The 23,682-nt window shown below is 41.1% G+C and overlaps 1 protein-coding gene across 1 annotated transcript; it reads left to right on the top strand.

Annotated features, from left to right (window-relative positions):
- Positions 1-985: 985 nt before the first annotated feature.
- Positions 986-21,633, top strand: LOC146516187 (rho GDP-dissociation inhibitor 1-like). The gene is made up of 6 exons (XM_085162791.1): positions 986-1,109; positions 9,232-9,420; positions 11,135-11,218; positions 17,138-17,214; positions 18,179-18,242; positions 19,744-21,633. The coding sequence occupies exons 2-6, from the start codon at positions 9,234-9,236 to the stop codon at positions 19,941-19,943; spliced, it is 612 nt and encodes a 203-aa protein (XP_085018917.1). The 5' UTR covers positions 986-1,109; positions 9,232-9,233; the 3' UTR covers positions 19,944-21,633.
- Positions 21,634-23,682: the final 2,049 nt, after the last annotated feature.

Genomic DNA, 23,682 nt, shown 5'->3' with positions numbered 1-23,682 from the left:
AATGTGCAAATAAATTAAATTTAAACAAACACAAGTAAAAATGCATAAATAACTTAAGGTACATTCAGAAGGTCAAAGTCAATAAAATATGATGTATACAAAGTTTACCTTTACTTCCCAGTAAAGCTTTTATTGCTGATTACAGAGCTGCTGTTTTGGACACTAGAAATACGTTTTCTCTCGCTCCACCTGAGCTCAGCTGCTCTTCGCAGCATGTGTGTAAACTGCACCAGTGTCATCCTCACTGCTGCTGTTGTGTTATCAGTGTGTGTAGGGTTAACATTGTCAAACATTTTCTTAAACTGCTCCTGAGTACCATTTCAGGTCTGTTTTTAAATCACAAATGTTTCACATTTCCATAGCGACAGTGGTATGAGCCGTGCCTTAAACAGCATTGAAATTAAGAATTTTTTATAATCGAGTTATTCGAATTACTCGATAATTCGCAGTGTTTGCAGTCAGTGCCCCGAGGCACTGGTCCTTGGTTATTAATAAATAATAATGACTTTTATTTTTGGCCATTAGCAAAGAGACCAGGAAAAGGCCAGAAACAAAAAAACAAAGAAACAGAAAACAACTAATTGAATTAGATGGAAAGAACACATAAATTGGTAATAAAAAAGATTTAGGTTGAAGTTATGGTTCATTACACCCGTGCCACATATTATATATGATTAAGAAAAATGATCAGAAGGTGTAGGTTTTGTAAGAATTTGCCTCTGCACACACAAAAGATTTTAAATCAGACAAACAAACATGTACTTCAAGGGGTTTTGCAAGTAAGTATTACAAGTATTAGAAGCAATCAGTGTTTTTTAATACACAGGTCAGTTTTCAATATGTCCCGTTATCTTCTGTATCTTTTATCACAGTACAAAGTGTGACAGCAGAGCGAAACTATCCCACTGAACCCAAAACTAAACACAAGCTTTTAAGCGCGTCACCTACGTAGGGCGTGCGCGCCGCGGACCCGCTCCCGGGAACGTGAGCGCGGGCGGCGCACGGGGCGGCGCCGTCCCCTTGTTCGCCATACTTGCAGGAGAGCCCAGAGAGCAACGAACGCACTTACTGCAAAGGCTCCTGAAAACACTACTGCGTTTAATTTAAAGGTAAGCGTCTCCAGCTTCGAAGACAGCTTCTAACGCCCTCTCTAGAGCAACCATAACCGGCGCGCGTCCGTGAAGCCGCTCCGTTGTCGCGCCCGCTCCCGTCAGCTGATGATAACTTGTCATGCTAATGTTAGCTGCAGGCTCCGGTTAGCTCGGCTGAATTGTTCCCAGCGGTTAACGAGCTAGCCACTTGTCTCTCCTCAGTCCCACCCTGTGTGAGAGGGGGGGTCGGCGGTAGGAAAAGTTGAGCCACATTGTTCAGTATTAATGAGTTTAATCGTTCAGGCTAATGAACCAGTGGCGTGAGTAAACTGATGTGCTGTCAAAAGGAGGTTTGTTACCCGGCTAATAATGACAGATATATTTACTATTTTATCACCATGGCAGCTGCGATTCATCTGGGTTCTTTCGCGGATAATACATAAATGAGGAAAATTTGCAAAGATCCGTGATATTATCTTTAAAATAAACATGCGTTCATTAAAATTCATTCATTGAAAGAGCTGTTTTGTTTTCAATTTAATTTAATGCAGGAAAAATAAATATAGGAAACTCTGAAAGTCTTTGTGTTTATATGCCTGCCTAAGGCAAACAATAACACACTTTGACCAACGAACTGTTAATTCTGTGTGTTAGTTAGAGATCAATACGTCAAAAAAGCCCCACAAAAAGAACAGTTACACTTTGTTTTTAATATATGTTGTTGTTACTCTGTTCATCTGGGATTAGATTTATCTAGATTACAAACGACAAAATGACAGTCAGACCTTCCAAGAACTAGTTTATGAACAAAAATGTATACGATTTAGAGATTACATGATATATTAGAGTATTATTATTATTTCTTATTATTTTATAAGTGAGCCTTTATATAGGTTTATATAGGTTCATTCTTCTGTCAGGTGTGTATAGAGTGTGAAATGATTTGATGATGAACCTAAATAATAAATAATCATCTGTTAGCCTCTATTACACTTTAACAAAACTTAAATTCTTTCCACATGGAGTTACTCATTAACAGGCTGCCCGTTATGAAGGTCACATAGATGTAATGGCACTTTAGCGCTGGCTTGTTGACTTTTTACTTGTTGGCCTTAACGTTTTCACAGCAGAGAAATAAACTCACACCTCCACAGCGAAAGTCTTTCTCTTTTTAAAGCAGCAGACACAGCTACTCCCTTGGAGCATCTCATTCCCCCTCTTTGCTGTTCTTGAATGTAGCTGGAGTCCCTTTCAGCTGTTAACAAACTGTTGACTTGTGTATGGCGTGCATCATGGCTGGATTGAACATGAGTGTACCGCTATTTGAGTGATGTCGAATCGATACAGGAGCTCAGATCTTCTCAGATCATACAAAAGGAAATGCTGCAACATTTGGAAATGATAAGACTTTCTGGAGATCAGGAGACTTTCAATTTACCTGTTGTAGCATATTCACCGGACTGTGATATGAGAAACTGTTTTGATGACACGGTATAACTTTGATTTATTAAGTTAGCATAACCAGGAGGAAGCCAGTGATGTGTGAAATAGTTTTGGTGACACTGCTTTGGTTGAACGAGGGCGCCATTTTTGTTTTTACTGTTTCATTTATACGTTGTTAACGACTAACTTAATGTTTTATAAAGCTCAGTTTGATTTAATTTCTTTCTAACTGTACCAAATTTAATAATTCCCTGCTAAGCACGTCTGAAGAGCCAACTATATCGCTCTTTACTGAATTTTTGCACTAAAGAGACTTAAAACAGTCAAACAGCTAAGGTAGCAGTTAGTTTGTTTAACCCTTACCTGTTTTTTCTGCGCCGAGATTGGACCAATGAGAATCAGGTTGTTTTGACAGATGTGCTGAAATAGCATGCAGTTTTTATGCATTCTATGCGTAGACTGTTTCATAGACAGTCTGGCATCTTGTGCAATATTAGATAAACACGGAAAACACGATTGTGGATGGTCCTAAAATATGGGAGAAACTGGGAAAAGCAGGAATGTTGACAGATTTGGTAAGGTGCGTCAATGCAGGTCCCCATAATCATTCTCTCCTCAGTGCTACTATTGGTCCACTAACAGAACATATTTAACTACTTAAAAAGCCCAGTGGATGAAAAAAGAAATAAATTCAATAAATGCAAAAGACGAATAACAAAATATAATTTAATATATTTTATAATTTCTCTTTGGCAAATAAATTACACATGAATAATACAAGGAGACGAGTCTGTATTTCCAACCCTACAAAAGCTGTAAAGAAAGAAGTTGTCAGAAGATATTTATTTTATAATAAATGGTTATATAGTAGCAGCTATGAAGCCCGGTTCACATATATTTGCTCATTGTGTCCAGCTTGTTGGTTGCATTGGTGGACATAGCAGACTCTGGTTGCTTAGGTAACCCACTAATGTATTTACCACCCTGTGATAAATCAATCAGTGGTATAATTCACTCACATTGGTAGTCGCTTAAGATGTTCACCTCAAAGCTGAGAAGAGTTTGGCTCACTTATTTTCGACCGCTCCTACAAGACATTTTATATTCCCAGTTCTTGTGTAGGTCAGGCTCAGATTTTTCTTATATGTTAGTATTTGAGGAAAATTATCCAGATTTATTGATTAATGCAAACCACTTGATTACAAAAAAACCTCAATGTAACTTCTTTGCTTCAGTGCTTTGTAAGCATTTCATCCACGTTTGTGACTAAAATAGACATGAAATAGTGACGTGGAGTATTAGAAGATTCAGGCCAGGCAGTTCCTACATTTCTCAACAAAAAGACAGAAAACACAACAGCAGCTGTGGAGATGATGCTGTCACAGTTTAACGTGGAGCCACAGTCTGTCTACAGACACGTGGTGAAAAGCGGGGAGGTAGCATTGTTACTGAGAAAGTGAACTCAGCAGCAGTGAAAAAAAAAAACATGTTTGTCTGGTCCAAAACTATTAAAACCTTTCTGATAAACAGCTGGTGTGAGTCCTTCGTCTATCCACATCAACAACCAGCGCAAACATGACATAAAGCAAACTTTCAGCTCCTCGCATACGCCACCGTTTTCCTTACACAGAGAAAAATCCACGTTAAAGCTAGAGAAGTTAGAATAAAAGCCTATTTATGCAGATTAACTGTTAACTTAATTATGGTAAATGGTAAATAATTAAACTGGCAGCAGCCCAGGGTGTACTAGACTAGATTTATTTCAAGGATTTTGTAACATTGTTTTTCAGATTTAGATGAATATAAAACATAAATAATGTCATACACATTAAATTAAATTTTGTTTATAGTTAAAAAACAAAAACAAATAAACGTTTTTTTATCTTACAGGTCAGTAAAAGCATACATGGCGTCTGCAAAACTTTAAGCACTGACGTGGGGCTGTTAGTTTGGATAGTAAATTATTATTAAGTAAGCCGTCGGCAGGTTCTGAACATGTTGTAACATCATGATGATTCTTTAAAAGCAATTACAGACGGCATTAAACAGACAGACACATACACACGCACACGGTCGCTGACTAACATGCACAAAGATGCATAACAAACATTAACCTTGACCATCGTTGATCCCTGACATCATCGTCCATGAGCAAACACAGTGTTGTTTGCAGGGTATTGTTGTTTCCCTGCCGTGCGGGCGGCCAGTACGGACACCTAAGATTGGAATGCGATAACTCGAGAATGAGGCGACCTCGGAGCTTCAAATTATTACTATAGGTATTATCTATCTGCATATCTCAGTGAACTCAACCTGAAGGTCAGAGGTCAAGTTTTCTGAAAATCTTGTGAATGCGATAACCTAAGAACAAGGCAACAAAGGGGTAGCACCAGTCGCCGTAATTTAAATTATATTGCTGCTCAAAATTGCAGCAGGCAGAAACTTCCATGTCTCTATTAAATTCTGTATTTGTTATTAATGTTTGCATGAGGCCGGCAGGGGTAACAGTCTGGATTGGCTGTTGCCCTGCAGGTTGTTGTTCTTAGTGTTTGATACAAAAATAGATGAACCCAACACCAAACAGAGGATGTAAACGTTAGTGACACACTGCACTGATGAGGCTACAGGCTCCCGCATGCTTCCTCTGTTTGTGAAATTGAAGTTTCTTTAAGCTTCCCATCCTGTTTGTGAGCCTGCTGAAGGCTGTGTGGGGCGAGTCAGTCAAACTGGGCTCTAGTCCACTCATGAAATATCCTAATGTTAATATTTGGCATGACAGCACAAGGGGAGTCTTCTTAATATCACTTTTATTAACTTCTTACATCATGTCCTGTGAGAGCACGTGAACTGTTGAAAGTGAAAACACATGAGGATATTTTTTTTTTTTCAATTCATAAAACATGGGATTTTTTTAGCTTTCCTCAAATAAAAGCACAAATATTATTCTACTAATTTATTTAAATATAAAATACATTTATGAGCTTACCGGAAATTAAATTTTTAACCTTTTTATTGAATGTTTGCTCAAATGGAAAAGCTTGTGACAGGAGAACCGTAGAGCTTAAACGCATGCACGATAGTTCATTTGAAAGGTAACTTCTACTATCTGAAAATGTGACTGTTCCATATTTCAGACCTGTGCTAATCCACGTTACAGGTGTCCTTACTCCTCATGAAAACCTCTTCAGTTGTCCAAATTTAATCATATTAGGTTAAATATAAATATTTTATTTCCTCACTTTGTGGAGAAAAAGCGGCTGAGCAGGCAGTGGTACATTTGTGCTTTTATTAGTAACAATACAAAGTGAATATCTTAAAATTTATTCACTTGAGTTGTGATTGACAGCTCACTCAAAGTGCAACTCAAGGTCAAAATCAGGGATGGCCAATTTATTTGAGTTGGGACACATACAGCCCAGTATGAGCTAAAGTGGACAGTTGTAGATTGTTTCCCTTTCTCTGAAATGGTGAATGGACTGGTACTCATATAGCATCTTTCTGCTTAATTTGTGCACTCAAAATGCCTCATTCACCTAATCACACACACACATTCATACAGCACTTTTAATCTGACATGCACACACACACACACACACCTTCTGACCTTCCGATGGATGCATCGGGGTCAGCTCGAGGTTCGGTATCTTCAGCAGATGGGCTGGAGGAAATCAATCCACTGACCTTCTGATTAAACAGAGCCTCAGTGTCACGAAGTTTAAGTACACATTTACTGAACCATCAGTTATAAAAGTGAGCTGAAGAAAAATAACACATCAGTTTTCCACATTATGAAAAAAACTGCTGACTGCCCATCAGCACGGCTCTTTAGGGTCACACTTTGCGTAAAAGTGTCAGAATGATCACTTTCTGTGCTGCCCGATTGACCAAACTTTGGAGAATAATGTAAATGGAGCTTGCCTACTAATAAATTATTATATGGTCTCACAGAATAAGATAGCAGTATATAAAGGGATTAAATTAGCCTTTTGTGGGACAATACAATCTAAAAGCTACCAGTAAAAGACTGATGTACTTGCACGGTGCTCAGTGGGAAAAATATTTAGCTTTAAGAAATTTCGTAACAGGGAGACCATGCAAACCAAAAATATAAATAAAAAGAGTTAATGCCAGGAGTTTCACTCCTCGTCGAGTAACCGTGATCTAAATTTGACCTCAGTTAAATCTGCAGTTTAGTTATGCAAAACGTGAACTCAAATGAAGATTGCATTAAAAAAAACAGTTGTTTTATCATTGTACATTTCTCTAATAATGCATTTTATTTTTATTGAGTGGAGGGTATATCTGAAGTCACAAGAGAAACTTGACCAAAGTAAAAGTTTGGTGTTTAAAGGCTCTGCTTGATTAAGGAGAATTTGTGCAAACAGCAGCTAATAATCACATTTTGAAGATGTTCTCGAAGTCTTACTTTAGTCACACAATTTTGGTTCCTTCAGGTGCAAGAAATTGTGTATATAATGGTGCATTTGTAAGGAATAGAAAGGAGGAAAATTGAAGCAGGATTTTGGCTCCTGCTCAGGCATGTTTATGGCTGCGGCTCCTCGCATAGTTCACATCTGTGCTGCTTATAGACATTTCTATGATGCCTGCTAGTTTAGGCAGTTCATAAGAGAAGTGAGAGGTATGCAGACAAACTCAAACTTACGATTTGCATCACAAAAATCACTAATCACTAAAATTATTTGGGACATTTGCATTATCCACAGTTTTCAAACTTCCAGTCTTTTAGTTACAGCCACAGTTTACACAGTGTTGCATCTGAGGCTGGAGACTCGAAGCATTTAATCCATCTGTTGCTGCTGAAATGTAAACAAATGTCACGGAGGTATTAAACACTGCTGGCTGAGCACTGCTGTGTGGAGACGGAGGTACAATTAGTTCACAGCTACGTTTGCTGTATTGTTGAACTAACTGAAGCAGATTACAGTGATGTTGACTTAGCAGTTAATTTTTTTTATCAGTTGTGAAAAATGTGTAAAATCCAGCCTAGTTAAATATCACCTAAAAATAAGAACGGATTATAAAAAAATCAAGAGTATAGTGACTAAAACGATCATGGTGCATCAGATCTTTCTAGCGTCCATGTTGACATTATTTCACTGACTTTTATAGTCAGAGGAAACACATCGGCTCTGTTTTGATCCTTTTCCTGTACGGCAGTGAGCTTTCGCCCCTCCCTGAAAGCTCGGACTCGCTCGTGTTCAGCTTTGACCAAGATGATGGAAAAACCTGGTCTGCCTAGAAGGAGAAAAACTGACAAGTTTCCATAGGCGAACATGCTCTAGAAGAAAGACAAATGAGTACACCTGCCAGCATCCCTCACCCAAACTCTTAACTGTTTGCTATCACTGAGTTTGTCACTGTTGCCGCAGGGCTTCTGAGGTGGGCAGCTCCAATATCTACCACAAACATCCTGCAGTACAGGCTGCAGGCTGGCAGGGACCAGCAGTTTCTCTTAAGAGTCCTCCCTATGTCATAACCTTGTACGTCCTCCACCACAGCTGTGTACCCCTTTATTTCTTACATTTATCTATTTATTAAATAAAACATTTTATTGAAATTGTACATAAATCCTAAGAAAATCCCCTGTAAAATATTATAAGTTCAGTAAATACATCTTGTTTCTTAAAATCTCCTCCGATGTCTCCGAAACACCTCTCGAAGTTGGAGTTGTCCAGGAGGCGTCCTGTGAGGATGCCCAGACCACCTCAAATGGCTCCATTCATGCGCTTGACTTTCTTTTAAATGTGAAGCAGTCCTGTGAAGCAGCAGAGTCACTGCATCTGAGCAAAGAGAGTTTACGTCCTGAATTCTCTCTGCTGGCTTTTCCACATTACTGAGAGTTCGTTGTGTGCAGAGCTGTCCTTCAGGTTTTTTAAAAATGCTCCTGTAATTATTTACAACATCAAAGTAGCTGCTCTTAAGTGATTAAAGATACACAACCAGCACTAAAGTGTAATTGTAAGCGATGTATGCTAGAGTGCCAGTGGTGCATTCAGGCCCTGTGTTTTGTTTCTGTTTTGCTGTGGGTGGGAGGGGGGCTTTAAGACTCTCGGTCCAAGCATAGCTCTTCCTGCTTTTGTTACACTGTGCGTTTGAGCAGTGGAAAGTTTTTGGGCATCAGCCTCCTTAAAACGGGAACACAGTTTCTGTGCAAATGAAACACAAACCCATTGTCTCTGCATCAGATTAACTCGATCATCTTGCTTTCCTGACATAAATGAGATGGCTTCCTTATTTGGAAGTTTATGAGGACAAAACAAATGTTATTCCTTGTTCTTGTTATCCTTGAAACTCTTCCCTGATAACATCGCTGAGAAAAACAAATATACACGACTGCGGTGTACACTGTTGTGAAGCTGCTGCTTGGATGAATAGAGGTGAAAAAGACCAGACTCACGTCATCCATGCCAGGGGAACACAGTTGTTTTCATCTGACCTAAATAACTGCATCATGGGATGCTTGACGCCTCGTTCGTGACTCCCCTCTCATTATTACTACTTCAAAGGAGTGAGATTAGATGACATAAAATGCTACACACAGCAGAGTTTGTCTTTTTGTTTACAACAAAACACTTGCCTCCCCAAGAGACAAGTGTTAGTAAGAATATAGGACGCCTGCCCGCCTGCTTTCTTTCCATGCTCGCTATACCGTCACTCACATTTTTTCCCTCTCCAGACATGGCTGACGATGACGTGACTACGGAGCAGCTAGCAGCTATCGCCGCTGAAAATGAAGAGCCAGAGCCAGTGAACTACAAACCTCCAGCCCAGAAGTCAGTGAAGGAGATCCATGAGCTGGATAAGGATGACGAAAGCCTACGCAAATATAAGGAAGCCCTGCTTGGCCCTGGGATCTCTGAGGCTGGTAATACACTGTTTGTGTGTGTGTGTGTGTTAGGGCTGCCACAAACGATTATTTTGATAGTCGACTAGTCACTGATTATTTTTGCGATTAGTCGACTAATCAGATCATCATCCACTGGACGTAAAACATACAGCTTATTGCACCAGCAGCATCTGCTCTTATATAACTATCATTAGCTTACAGCTTTAAGTGTTTAAGGTATGTGCTAACTAAAAATAAAGACAAGATGATAGTTTATTAACTTTTAATGAAGTTTGCAGATTGTTTCAGTGAAGTTTAATAAACTCCTTGCTATCTAAAATATAACAGGACACCGGAGTATATTCTCGAGCATCTCACACTTCTGATAATCAGCTGTCTGCTTGGTTTATTCAGCTGTGTAAAAACTATAACTTTAATCTCAGCCAAACCGATTTACTCAGGAACAAATAAAATACTGAAAAAAAAAGCCAAACAATAACATTTTTAAGTTATCTAAGTGACTCATATATGTTTAACCTGAGTAGCGAAAGACGGCGGTGGGTTTGAAAACGATTTGGCGGCAGTCCGGTGTTCTCACGGCTCTAGTTAGCCTAGCCCCCGGCTAGCTATCGAGCTAGTGGGTAACAGACGTCTCCGAAAACGTCGGAGCGCTTTTGAAAATATGTGGTGTCTTGATAAACTGAGCAGATATTTGAGGTTTACACAGCTACATTCTCGCCTGAAAATATGTTAAACGTTTATTTTGTGACGCAGAAAGAATAATAAGAGTAATATTAAAACTAACTAGCTGCCGCCATTGTTGGAAAATGAGCTGGGCTGCGCTATGAATTCTGGGACACAGCTTCTTCTTCTTTGGGATTTAACAGCAGCTGGCATCCTTGTACATGCAGTGCTGCCATCTTCTGTTTCAGTCCATTATTACACTCTTAAATCCTACTACTTCTTCCTGCGTCTTTTGTGATCTTACAAAGCTTCAAAGGACGCTTCAACTATTAAATCAGTCGTTGACGATTCTGATAGTCGACGTAATCGTGACTAGTCGACTAATCGTGGCAGCCCTAGTGTGTGTGTGTGTGTGTGTGTGTGTGTGTGTGTGTGTGTGTAACGGTTCTGCAAAACCACAGTTCAAATTGTATCTCAGGTTTTCTTTAGAAGTGATTAATTAAAAACAGAAAAAATATGTTTATTTGATTGATAAACAAAGAAAGTCCATTACTCTGATGTGTGTTGTGAAGCAGATGTTTTTGTTGTTTTCGGTTTGTCATTGAACTGTTACACCCCGTTTGATGCAGTGTGCATTTTATTAAAAAAAACAGGACTAAGCTGTAGTTGTATGTCTTTATAGTGACCTGTGGCCTAGTGTTGTCTGTCAAACACTGATGATCAGTACGCTTCCTGCTGTGAGGAGAAAAGTTTGAATTGTTGACTGAGAACAAACTGAAGAGTAATTAATGCAGAATCTGTCCCAACTACAGCAGCCTGTCCTGATTTCAGCTCCCCTGAGTTCAAACACTTCAAACGTAGCTGTTTTTACATCACATGCAGACCTCCTATAAATGTGTGGGTTTAGCAGACTGCATGTGAAAACGACGTTAAAGAGTCTTTAAGGATAAATAAAAGTTATGAATATAAACTATGGAGCAGCCAGCAGTAATCTGGGTAGTATGAGACACACGTTTAGCATGTTTGTTATGTCTGTACTGAATCACCTGTTTCTTTGGTCTTGTCTCAGATCCCAATGTTCCCAACGTCCAGGTGATCCGGATGAGTTTGGTCTGTGATCGTGCTCCTGAGCCGCTGGTCCTGGACCTCTGTGGTGAGTCTGTGTTCAGGCAGAAATCAAGTAGAAGTTTCTGATTGAACCCCAACATTCAGTGTTTGATAACTAATGGCGCCATATTGGAACTGTTGATCCTTCCTACGGGTTTCCGTAGACCAGGGGTCGGCAACCTGCGGCTCTTTAGTCCTTATAGTGCGGCTCCGCGTGGTTTGGGAAAATAAATGAGAAGTATTTAACTGAAGTATATTTTCTTTATGTTAGTTTTTTTTTAAACTTTTAAAACTTATTGTAATATTGAAAAATAAAAATAAAATTATATTCTATTATTTTTTTCATCGCTCAATATAAGCATCACACTCGCGGAAGCTGGTATACCCGCCGAAACGCCGTGCATTTATCGAGACTTTCAGGCCAAGTATGGCTCTTTGGATCCACATTATGTCAGCAGCTGTTCTCCACCGTGAACTATGTTGAAAACAAACGCCTCACAGACGACAGCTTACAGTCCTGCGTAAAGATGAAGTGACTTCGTACAGCCCCGATCTGCAGACGCTGTGCGCAGAGGTTCAGGAGCAGAAGTCTTATTGTAAACATATCACGGCAGAACCGACGATGTTTGCATGAACACGCTTTTCAGCTTCTCTTTATTGACCACTTTTCACACACGGTTGCTGTACGCACACAGCCGGCTGTAGCTTTTCAGCTCACAGCCCGACACACACCAACACATCAGCACAGAGAGCACAGACGTTAAGGCGGCGCTGCAGACCACACCCACCACACACATTAACCAGGTAAAATACATATTTAGGCAGAATTTTGCAAATATCTCTTTTTCATTTTTCAGCAGCATAATGCTTTTTTTTCCAATTAGTTTTTAAAAGTCAGGTCAAGGCTCCAAAAGCCCAAAGGAGATATATATCACAAGTTTTTGTTTGCTACATGGTTCATTTTAGTTTCTTTAAGAGTTCAAAATGTGTTAATTACATGAATAAAATGTAATTTTCTCTGTAGCACTTCATGGATTTCATAAGCAACACACCTTAGTTGTTCACACAAAGCATAAAGGTAAAAAACAATATATACAGTGTTAACTTCTTTTTAGACGTCAAAAAGTATTTGCGGCTCCCAGTGTTTTCTTTTGTGTGGAAACTGGGTCCAAATGGCTCTTTGGGTGTTAAAGGTTGCAGACCCCTGCTGTAGGGGAACCTGGGGAAGGATTATTAATAAGTGGCCCGCAGTTATGTTTGTTTCCGGGTTTGTCTCTTCTGGTCCGCTGCTTTAGGTTTTCAGCTGTTTGATATTTCCCAGCTGTCAGGGCACCTTCTTCATACCCATGTGCATGTGCAGGGATCGTGGTTGGCGCTGTGAAAAAAACATTTGTGCGTGACTCAAGTCCTGGATAACTCGGTGTCCCGCCAACATCCTCACCTCAGTTATTTTTTCAATTTTTATTTTGTTTAAAGTTACAGCAGTGGTTCTTAACCTGGGTTCGATCGAACCCTAGGGGTTCGGTGAGTCGGTCTCAGGGGTTTGGGCAGAGCCTCCGCCGTGACATGCACGGCTCATTTTGTGCACCAGTAAAAAAACATATCTACGTCTTGAATTTGAAGAAAATCATATTTTATTTTTCACTAAAGAGGGGTTCAATGAATTTGCATATGAAACTGGTGGGGTTCGGTACCTCCAACAAGGTTAAGAACCACTGAGTTAGAGGAATCTGCTGCTGAGTTCAGTATGTGCGAGATATTTTCAAGTTTCTTGAGTAGCCGCACCAAAATAATTGTAAATATGAGAGGATATAATTGAGCATCCTCGAGTTCATTCAGAGTGATGAGCTCACCTGTGAAGCAAACTGCTGAGACAAACTCACAAACAAGTAGGGGTGGGGTGAAAAATCTATACTGGATAGTAACGCGATATTTCGTATCATACAACACCAAATATTGATGTTTTATTAAATAAAATAATCTGGGGTTACTACGAATACATTATTGTTGCCTTATTGTAAAATCGTAACCATAACAGTTAATAAGAGAGACAAAATTAATATCAAGCAGGTTCTTTGAGTTCGTGTTATTGGTGCAGCCGTCCAACAGTCCAGTTTCGCATGTTGCCCCTTGGGAAAATTAATTTCCCGGCTCCCATCTATAAAATAATTTAAACGCCTTTTTTCTCTCATGGGCCAGTAAATCTCCTTCAGTGGTGGTGGGGGACTCGAGACTCGAGGCCACGCTGCCAAAGCCAACAACGTGTTGTTCCATCACATTTTCACACCATTATTTTCTTTCAAATCATTTTCATCCTGTTTCAAAGCTCTCAGAGGTTCTTGTCCTGCACCCCCAGTACAGACTCTGCCTATTGTAACTCCATCCAGCAGCACTTACTCTGTGAAGGTCTGAATCTGCTACTAATAAGATTTACCGACACAGAAGCAGAGAGAAATGGACGAACTACAGCGACTGGATTTAGTTTTTTAATTCGTGGCACTAATTTAAAAGTTAATGTAAAATATTCCAGAGTTTTATAATCTTGTAGGTCTGAGCTGCATCTTCTCAGTCGTCTGGAGCAGCTTTGGGTCCAGCTGGCCTAGATTTGGATCAGTCCAGGACATTTTGTCCTGTTGCTTGTTGCAGCTTTTACTGCTTTCTCAGATGAAGTTGTGACTGTCCACACGGTAAATAAAGGCACAACAGTCCAGTTTGACTGATTGTGACTTTTTCCTGCCATTAATTCTAGTTTAAAGTCACAGATAGCCCTCAGCTATGCTCGTGTGTTTGTCCTTAAAGCTGAATATTGTCAGGCGTAAGAAACACTCTGTTAAGGCAAAAAGTGCCTCCCCCCCCCTCAGGAGACGTTAAATTGAATCGTCCCCATTGTGTTCGTATTTGGAGATAAAACATGTTTTGCTTTTCAATAAAAAGTCCCTGAAACTAATATTTTTAAGATGTTTCATGGCACAGTCATTTCTCCTCTTATGCAAGGAACCAAAACGTTTAATAAGGTTGATGATGAAACGTGCCCTCACAGTTTCGGGTTCAAATGACTTACAGACTGGCCCAAAATATAAGCCTCTTACTTCTGTGATCACAGAGACTGTGATAAAAAGAAGCTTGTAGGAAGAAGAAAGAAAAGCAGAAGAAGCAAAGATTAGTGTAAGTTGTCTATTTTTGTTCTTCAGGAGCAGGAAATAAAACTGGAACACTAACTTTCCGAACTTTAGAATATTTCTTAGTTTCTGCAGAGGTTTGAGTCTGTTTGGGCTCACTTCCTTCTTTGTTGTTGGTTTCTTGTGAAGCTTGGATTTAAGAGGACTCAAAGGAAGAGGAGGACACACTCTACTCAGCAAGAACATACTAGAAACAGCTCAGTTTAAAATACTTTTTTAGAGGCCTGGGAACAACAGGGCAGCAATGGTCAGCATGGCAGTCAGCTCCCACGGGACTGCCAGATGATTTTAGTGTCCCGAGGACTCACTGTAAATGTGTCAGGCAGGGCGGCGTGATTAAGGCAAAAAACTGAAACTGTTATAATCTGGATTATTTAAGAGTGTAATTAAAAAACAAACTAGAAATTACTGAACCAAAAAACATTTTACAGAGGTTTTCCTTTAAATTCAGCTATAATTAAATTAGTGGTTTACAGATTAGTAGGGGCAGCACGGTGGCATGGTGGTTAGCACTGTTGCCGCACAGCAAGAAGGTCCTGAGTTCAATTCCACCATCAGGTCTTTCTGTGTGGAGTTTGCATGTTCTCCCCGTGTTTGCGTGGGTTCCCTCCGGGTACTCCGGCTTCCTCCCACCGTCCAAAGACATGCAGCTTGTGGGGATAGGTTAATTGGATAATCCAAATTGCCACTAGGCAATTTGTGCGAGTGAATGTGAGTGTCTGTCTCTGTGTGTTGGCCCTGCGACAAACTGGCAACCTGTCCAGGGTGTACCCCGCCTCTCGCCCTATGACAGCTGTTATAGGCTCCAGCGCCCCCCGCGACCCTGAAAAGGATAAGCGGAAGTGAATGGATGGTTTACAGATTAGTGGGTGGTTTTAAGGGGTACCAATCAGAAGGTCAGTTATTAAGTTGCCAGTTGACGTAGTGTCCTTGAGCACGATACTGAGCCTCATATGAGTTTTTGCTCGACGGGCTTGTAGCGTAGAAGTATGACAACTAATAACTTTTCTTTCTCTAGACCAAAAGCTTTCCTTGTCCAAAAATGTCTCCTGTGTCGCCTCTTTTCTTAATCACTTATGTTCTGCACATTTTTAATCTTAGCTTTGTTTTCTGTACTAGAGTAACAATAGAACAGGATAGATGAGGACAGCACAGAGACACAGAGTATACAGGAAAAAAGCATGTTTGTTAAGACATTAGGACACTTCCATCTAGAGAAGTGATCCAGTGGAAATTGTGCTTTTAACAAGACTCTCTGTTAGTAGTAGATGAACCGTTCGCCAGTGTTGCTCTGCTAAGGGAGGCAATAAAGGAAGCACCGAAGCAGCTTTCCTCAATATTTAGATCATTTGAAGAGCTCCCATCGTGGTTTCCGTGTAAATGCTTTCAGGTCATGTCACTCTGTGGGGAACATTGCTAACATCTGACCAGTCAGCTGCTGGGTCTGTGCTTTCAGGAAGGGGTAGACAACAAAAGAAGGTGCTGCTGTAAAGGTAAAAGGTGCACATCGTTTAAAACAGAAGACAAGATGCTTCGGTGACGTTTTCATCCTGTTTTGGTGAAACAGCCTGACGTCTCTAATTAAAAGCAATTTTAAATTGTTTATGGTCCAAGTTTGATCCACTCGTTTTTATTTCTTTTTAATATAAACTGATACAGTCACAGTCAGCAGCTCGGTACTAAAATCGAAGGTCATACACTGTTTTAGTTCCAGCTGGCCAGAATGTAAAGTAGATGTAAAATAAAAGCTTAGAGGCTAAAGTGGGAGCTCACTGTAAGGAGCAGTCCTCAGAATAGAAGCAGCTCCGTTTGTACTCGTGAGCTTCACCTCACGATTGTGATCTATAATTAACACCTCCTTATCTCACAGTAGTGTTTGAGGTCTACAGAGTGAAACGATGTTAGTGGATGGTTCCAGGAGCTACGGTAACATGTGTTCAGTGAATCTTTAAGATTGAAACATGAGGGTAAAGACGTGTGTGCTTTGCTCCTCGATTCTCACTATTTTGGTGGTAACTGTGCGCTCAGTGCAGCTGTGCTGTGAAATATCAACATTGTGTCAGTTAATAGAAACTCAGTATTTTAAATAATTGTGTAATTTTACCTTTTTGATTTTATATGATTTATTGATGTTTACACCTTCATGCATTTGTTTTAAATTTATTTTTAAATTCATTTTTGCCAAAAGAGACACAAACAAAGTCACAGCTCTGTGCCCTGCAGACTGTCTAGCTCTCGCTTTTTACCAGCTTTCATATGCAAATGTTTTACTCAATAATTTATTTGCGAGAAATCATATATTCAGCTGCCTCTCCAGTAAGTCTCATCTTGAACTGCAGCTGATGACGATGGTGTTGTTCTCCCCTGCTGCCTTTGTGAGCTCAGCATAGCGCCACCTGCTGCAGGTTTGTGTTTGAGTAGCTGTCAAGCTCACGACGGATCTCCACAGCAGAGGGAGGGCTGCTGTCGACAGCTACAGTCCAAGATGTTCAAGTTCCCCCATCTGCATGACCTGTGGGTCGCTCTTGGGGAAGCAGTTAATGAAATCCAAGACCATAATAATAGTAACAGCAGCCTGGCCAAAGAGCCACGACACAGGAAGGGTCGCGGCTAAGCAGGTTAGCGAAGTTAGCGAAGACCGATCAGCGTGAGAGTGAGAGGATTGCATGAATGAATGAGTCAATGGCACGAGTCCTTATAACAGATGAAATTAAAAAATGCTGAAGTGAACTGTCACTGAGGTTTGGACCTTATATTGATTTGTCTGTGTTTGTTGTTGCTCACAGGAGACCTGGAAGCCTTTAAGAAGCAGGCCTTCGTCCTGAAGGAGGGAGTCGAATACAGAATAAAGATCAGCTTTAAGGTGAGAGCTGCTGGTCTGTTTAGGAAATGAGTGCATCTGTCCTTGTTTTCTGCAGACCGTGTTAAAGTACAGCTGGTCCACTGATAGTGATGTTTCCAAATCTGTGAAGTTTGGGTCACTGGACAGGACTCGACAGCCTCTGAGGCACATTGATGGCACAGGAGCTCAATGTTGGCAGATTGCTGCTCAGTGAGGCTTTGATATTAAATCATTTATTTCCTGCCATTAACTATAGGAAATATTGCTCACTTCCTCTGAATCCACTGAGTGTCATGTAGGCACAGACGATGTACATAGCAACAAAAAAACAAGAGACACACATTGTTATTTATCTGGAACCACATCACAATTACAAAGCAGGTTTTAGAGCCACAAAGAGCCATCTGTAGCCACTCAATAACAAAAATACTAAATCTCAAAGTAATTGGTGTCAAGTCATCTGTGCTCTCATTAAAGCATTAATCGGTAGCAGAAGAATTGTAGTAGATGCTCACAGGATGAAAAGAGGCTTTTTATCAGCTTAAAAACAGTTTTCAGCTAAAAGCATGTTGAAATCATCTTTTTGGTGCAGAAATGGTATTTTATGCCTGTCAGACTGTGTTATTGTCATTTTTATAGTTTCATAGAAGAAATGGGACCAAATTGTGTTTCTGTGAGAGGCAGCCAATAACGAGTTGATGTTATATTTATACACAATGTTGATTCACGCTCAGGTTAGGTGCATTTTTAGGCTTGAATTATTCACAGTTCAGGGTTAATTAGTTTAACAGGAAAAAAACATTTCTCTGAAAAAGGTCCACGGACTGAAAATGAGTGAAAAAGCAGCCAATGTCCAAAAACCACTTTCTTCAAGAACTTTTGATCAAGTCAGAAGAAAGTCTGTTTAAAGAAATGAGCTCAAGACTTTTGCACAGTTGATCTGTCTTACTGTCACATGTCTGATGCAATGTCTTTGTGTCCTCAGGTGAACAGGGAGATCGTGTCGGGGCTAAAGTATGTGCAGCAGACGTTCAGGAAAGGAATGAAGAGTGAGTGAAAAACGTCTCTACAAACACAGTTCCTCTGACGATCAGCGTTACTGGTTGGATGCAGCTCCTGCATGTAAAGCTGATCATGTGCTAACAGCCAAACAGCAGCCTACAACAACCAGAGGCTCATTAGCTGTGCTGCTAATCAGTCTTTTTATATACAAGCATGCACAGCTGTTACTTTGCTAAATGAGCTATTAATGTCAGTTTGGGGCTGATTATCTAGCCAGCCGCTGATGTTGGATCAAAAAGGCTCCTTTGGAGCGAGCTGAAATGAGCCTGTTTAGATAAAATAACAGATAATTGCTGAGTTTTACTTCGGCTCTTTGTTTAAAAACATCTTGTCTCTCCTTGGCGCGTTAGCTACAGTTACAGCACATTTGTTTACGTTCAAACACGCACAGGCCTCAGTCTCACAGTCACCCCTCACACAACTTAAATGTTTCTCTTCATCAGTAAATTTAAAAGTTTTTTCCTTATGATGAAAGAGATAAAAGAGTGCTTAAGCACACAGAGGGGATACTGAGTCACAGAGTAATGGGTAATACTGAGTAACCACAGATGTAACAGCAGCTCTCATGTCACAACAACATTGTTACAAGCTGAACAAACAATGAAGCAACAATCCTGAGACCTCCTGTGATCCAGAGCTTCTTCAGGGCCTGAAGCTTTATAAGTTATCGAAAACAACCTCTCACAAAATACTACTTTTTTAACTATTATTTGAACATTTTTGCCTTTATTGGATGGTGGAGCAGTGAAGACAGACAGGAAAGTGAGGAGAGCTGCTGGGACTGCTGCACTCGCCTGCTTACCTACCGAGCTAAAGCGGCTAACTCAGGCTCTTTTTAAAGCCTATGTTTGTGTTTTGCATGTTTCACTTCTTTTTAAAAAATATTTCATTAGATTTTTATTTTAATAACAATTTCAGGGAATCACAGAAGAACTCAAAGGCAGTGCCGTTAGACTGTTGTGAATCTATTTCACCTTTTTTGGTGCAAATTGAAGTGACAGCAGGTTCACAGGAGAGGCAACAAGAGCACTCCCCAAAATAAGAGTGAGCTGCTCCCTGCAGCTCATTCAGTTTCAGTCTAGCTCCTCCAGGATGGCAAATCCACATGAAGGTTTTCCAGATCAAGAGTGTGGAGGAGATAGTGGGTATCTGCTCGTTTCTGTGAGGAGGAACGGGAGTGCTCCTGTTTCTGACACATGAGGATCTCGCTGGTTGTTGCCTTGCAGAGCTCTAGCAGAGCTGCTCTTACTCCCCCTCATACAGACGAGCGTTCCTGCTGCTGGGTTGACGTCCAGCTCTCCTCTCTTAATATCTCCATCTCCTGCTGTGCAGTGAAACCTCGTGACAGCCCATCACAGTGATCTTATGTTACAGGATTAAGTTGTATAAATTGTAGAAGTTATAGAAAACTTTTATAATTACCAGCCTGTTCACAATCTGAGCAGAGCGTGATGCAAAGATCTAACGTTTCCTCTCGTTTGTTGACAGTTGACAAGTCAGACTACATGGTGGGCAGCTATGGGCCGCGTGGTGCTGAATACGACTTCCTGACTACGGTGGAGGAGGCGCCCAAGGGCCTGCTGGCCCGTGGCAACTACGTCATCAAATCCAAGTTCACCGACGACGACAAGCACGACCACCTGTCCTGGGAGTGGAACCTGAACATCAAGAAAGACTGGAAAGACTAAAAGAGGCCTTTGTGTTTGGAGCTGGGGGTGTAGGGGGGGCCGCAAGGGATTCCCTCAGCCCCTCCCCTCCTCCTCCATCTTCCTCCTCATCCTCCTCCCATCCCTGCCACGTCCACCGCCATTTCTGCCTTCTTTGTTTTTGTCGTGCATTTCATGCTCTCATGCCTTATCTCACGCCTCGCTGTCTTAACGCCCCACCCGTCCCGCTCTGTCAGCACCAGTAGCAGCAGCAGTAGCAGCAACCTAACCCCCCCCCCCCCGTCTGTCCGTCCATCAACACCCTTCCTGCTCAACGTTCCATTGGTTGCGCACAAGCCCACCTCTGTCCATGCACTCACGCGCCCCACCGAGCTGTGCCAAGTAGCACCTTACTCCTGCGCCCGCCGCCCTCCTCTGCTTCCTGTTTTTGCCTCCAGTTTTTCACTGCTTCAAGAGATTAAGTCCCGCCCTCCACCTCCCCCGAAAAGGTGTCTTCCTCTCTCAGTATAAGTACACGTGGAAAAGCAACTGTACAATCAACTTTTGTTTGCCTTTTTTATATAATGGTATCAATGGTTGTGTAATGTGATTGTATTCACACCACAGTTAATCAGCTGTTCTTAGCACCACCCCCCAGCATCCACCTCCCCGTCTGCCCGCTAGCCAACCGCTCCACGCTCGTTTTGCTCACCTACTCGCTCGCTGTCTTTTGATATGATTACCAGTACCTGCCTTGAAAGAAAAACAAAACGAAACACATTCATTCAGAGCTGCTCTACGCCGCCTCTTTCTTCCCTAAATGTACTCGCACGCTCCCCGTCAGATGGGAGGCGTGGCCAAAGTGAACAAGGGAGTGGAAAGTATAAAAAGTAGCTGCCTTACGTATCGATTAATATTTCTTTAGCATGCCTTGTGTGCACGAGCGGCGCTCGCGATCAAGTAGTCTGAATACGAAGGGCTCGCTCTCGCTGCCAACGAATAACCACCTGTAGCCCTGTTGTAGTGGAGGCTGTTTATACAGGTTACTGAATGGCAGCTCTGCACACGCCCACTGCCCCCTCCACGCTCAACACTTCCTGTAATCGGAGGGAACTGAATGTTAACAATTGGAGAAATTTTAATCTGGCACTCTCGCTTCTTTTAGCCAAGAGGCCTTAGCACCAACTACGATCACGTGGAGAAAAACGGTAAAAACATTTTTAGATTTTTCTTCCCCCCCCCACTTTGCCTTAATGTTTGCCCCCTCCCCGCCGCTCTCGTTTGTTCAGATCGCTTCATAGGTTGCAGTCAGGAGATCCCAGGTGTGGAGGAGGCTGAGCCAGGCGCCGTCTGCTGCTGCCGCCACTGCCGGAGACCTCGGCGGCGTCTGGTCTCACCCGCAGACAGAGGAAAACTGACATGAACAGTCAGGTGACACTACCAGAGAAAACACATGCTCGCTATTTAAATGAAGAATGAAGGTTTTAAAAACACGACTGACCAGTGACATTAAATATGAAGCAAACTCGTACTGTACCGAAACACATGGATGTAAAGCTTCTGTTTGTTCCTTCCTCATCCTCTTCTTCTGATGATAATTATGAATTCCTATTCCATACATTCCTTCACATTGTACAGTTTCTATGAAAACGCTGGCATGCTGGTGGGGTTGTATATTCTATCATCATTTGTGGTTGCTCTTCTCGGTCAATAAAGATTTTGCTCAACCTGGCCTCTGACGTTCTGGTGTTTTACAAATAAAGCTTTTTGCTGTATTACACTGTGAATAAATTCCACTCAGGCTATGAAAGTGATGACTTTCATAGCCTGAGTGGAGCTGCAGGTAAGGCAAAGTAGGATTTAAAACAAATGTATTTTACTAAAATTATTTATCTGTAGTCCTTACAAAGTGATGCTGATTACTTGTGTATGCACTGTCTGCTCAGATCAGCTTGGTTTGTAGCGTTTCAGAGCGCCATCTGGTGGACAAACTGTTTGGTGAATGGTGTTTCTCCTGCCTCTTCGGTTTTGTATGGTGGCTGGGAAGTGCAAAGCGCAACAAATTAAAAAACGGCAACAAATTAAAAATCCACAACAAATTAATAAACCACAACAAATTAAAAAACCGCAACAAATTAAAAAGACACAACAAATTAAAAATCCGCAACAAATTAAAAAACCGCAACAAATTAAAAATCCTTGACGGAAAGGGATTGTCTGAAATACCGGAAGTGACACAACGATTAGCCTAATAGGGCTTTTGGAGAGTGATGTCACGAGAAGGGGCGTGACCAGGATTTTTGGTTGAGGCGCCATGTTTCTGGACCGAACAAACCGCTAGCGAAAGAGGAGCGAAAGTACACGGATAACACCAGCTATGGTTCGTACTTGCTGTGCGGTCGGTTGTAAAGTTAGATCGCACGACCGGCAAGGTAATAAGGTTGAAAGTGGTTTATCTTTTCATTCTTTCCCCACCTGGAAGCAACATGAGGCAGCTCATGTATCGGATGTTACCAAAAGAAGGCGTCTAGTCTGGATAGCAGCTGTGAGACGAGCTGATATCCAGTTCTCTTCCATCTCCAAATATCTGTTGGTGTGCTCCAGACATTTTCATTCCGGTAAGTTATAGATATGTTCATATCACTCTTTATCCGGTATTTTAAGTCTGACATCACTAGCCGTGTCTTGGCTCAAACTCCGCTGCAGGTCCATAAATCACACGATCACTGTGGCATCACTGAGTGTTGAAAAACTATCTAAAGTCTTTCATCTGTAATAAAATAATCAGCGTTCTGCTCTACCATGTGTAACAATTGAGTTTATCATCCAGGCATCCATGAAAACGAAATTAGCAGGAAGTTAGCTCGCTAGATTCCATCTAAATACAATATAGCATGTCCAAACTGAGGGATTTTGGAAACAAATTCAAACGTACAGCTCTGCTATCATTTCCAACATAAATGAAGACGGAAAACTGAACAGCAGTGACGTTTGTAGGGTACTGTGAGTAAAATGCGTTTGATTTCCCCCCGAGCATTCAAATTAGTGCAATCATAAATTCATTCATGAGGGACAAATTACAGTGAGAGCATGTGGAGGCTCTGGCTACGTTCACACTGCACGCGAAAGCGCATCAAATCGGACTTTTTTTGACCGTATGCGACCCATATCCAATCATGGTATGACAGTGTAAAAACAGCACAAATCCGATATTTTCAAATCCGATCTGGGTCACTTTCGTATGTGGTACTGAATCCCATACATATCTGATGTTTTAGAAAGCGACCGCTGTTTGAACGGTCATGTCGCATTAAATCAAGTCTTTATATTAAGGCCAGAGCGCGTTGTGTGTGACATCTGCTTTTGCATACGCGGGCCACTTTGAGGGTTCACAAAGGAGCGCGTTTGCTGTCACATTTTATTTGTAGTGTGAACAAGCAGACAAAAAATTGGAATTGAGCATTAAGACCTGCAGTGTGAACGTAGCCATAGTGAGTTCAGTGCGTTGATGTGACATTGTCCTGAAGGATTGTTATTCTCAGTGGTTAAAGAAATTGCAATTATTTATTCATATTTATTAGAAATAATCCTAATTACATATCTTGCTTCCATGTTTGTGTCCTGTGTCACAAAAATACATTTTTTACTATAATACATTTATTAATGACCTGCAGAATCTCCTTATATTACATGTTCATAATTGTCACCTAAAGTCAAACTTTATGCTTTCTCCATCTTGAAAGTAATGACATACTTTAGTTTCATTTTCTGAAGGCAGGTT

This window comes from Neolamprologus multifasciatus, chromosome 6 (assembly GCF_963576455.1).
Source record: "Neolamprologus multifasciatus chromosome 6, fNeoMul1.2, whole genome shotgun sequence".
NCBI classification, from domain to species: domain Eukaryota; kingdom Metazoa; phylum Chordata; class Actinopteri; order Cichliformes; family Cichlidae; genus Neolamprologus; species Neolamprologus multifasciatus.
The sequence above is the reverse complement of the archived record's forward strand: the minus strand, read 5'-3'. Positions and strand labels throughout refer to the sequence as shown.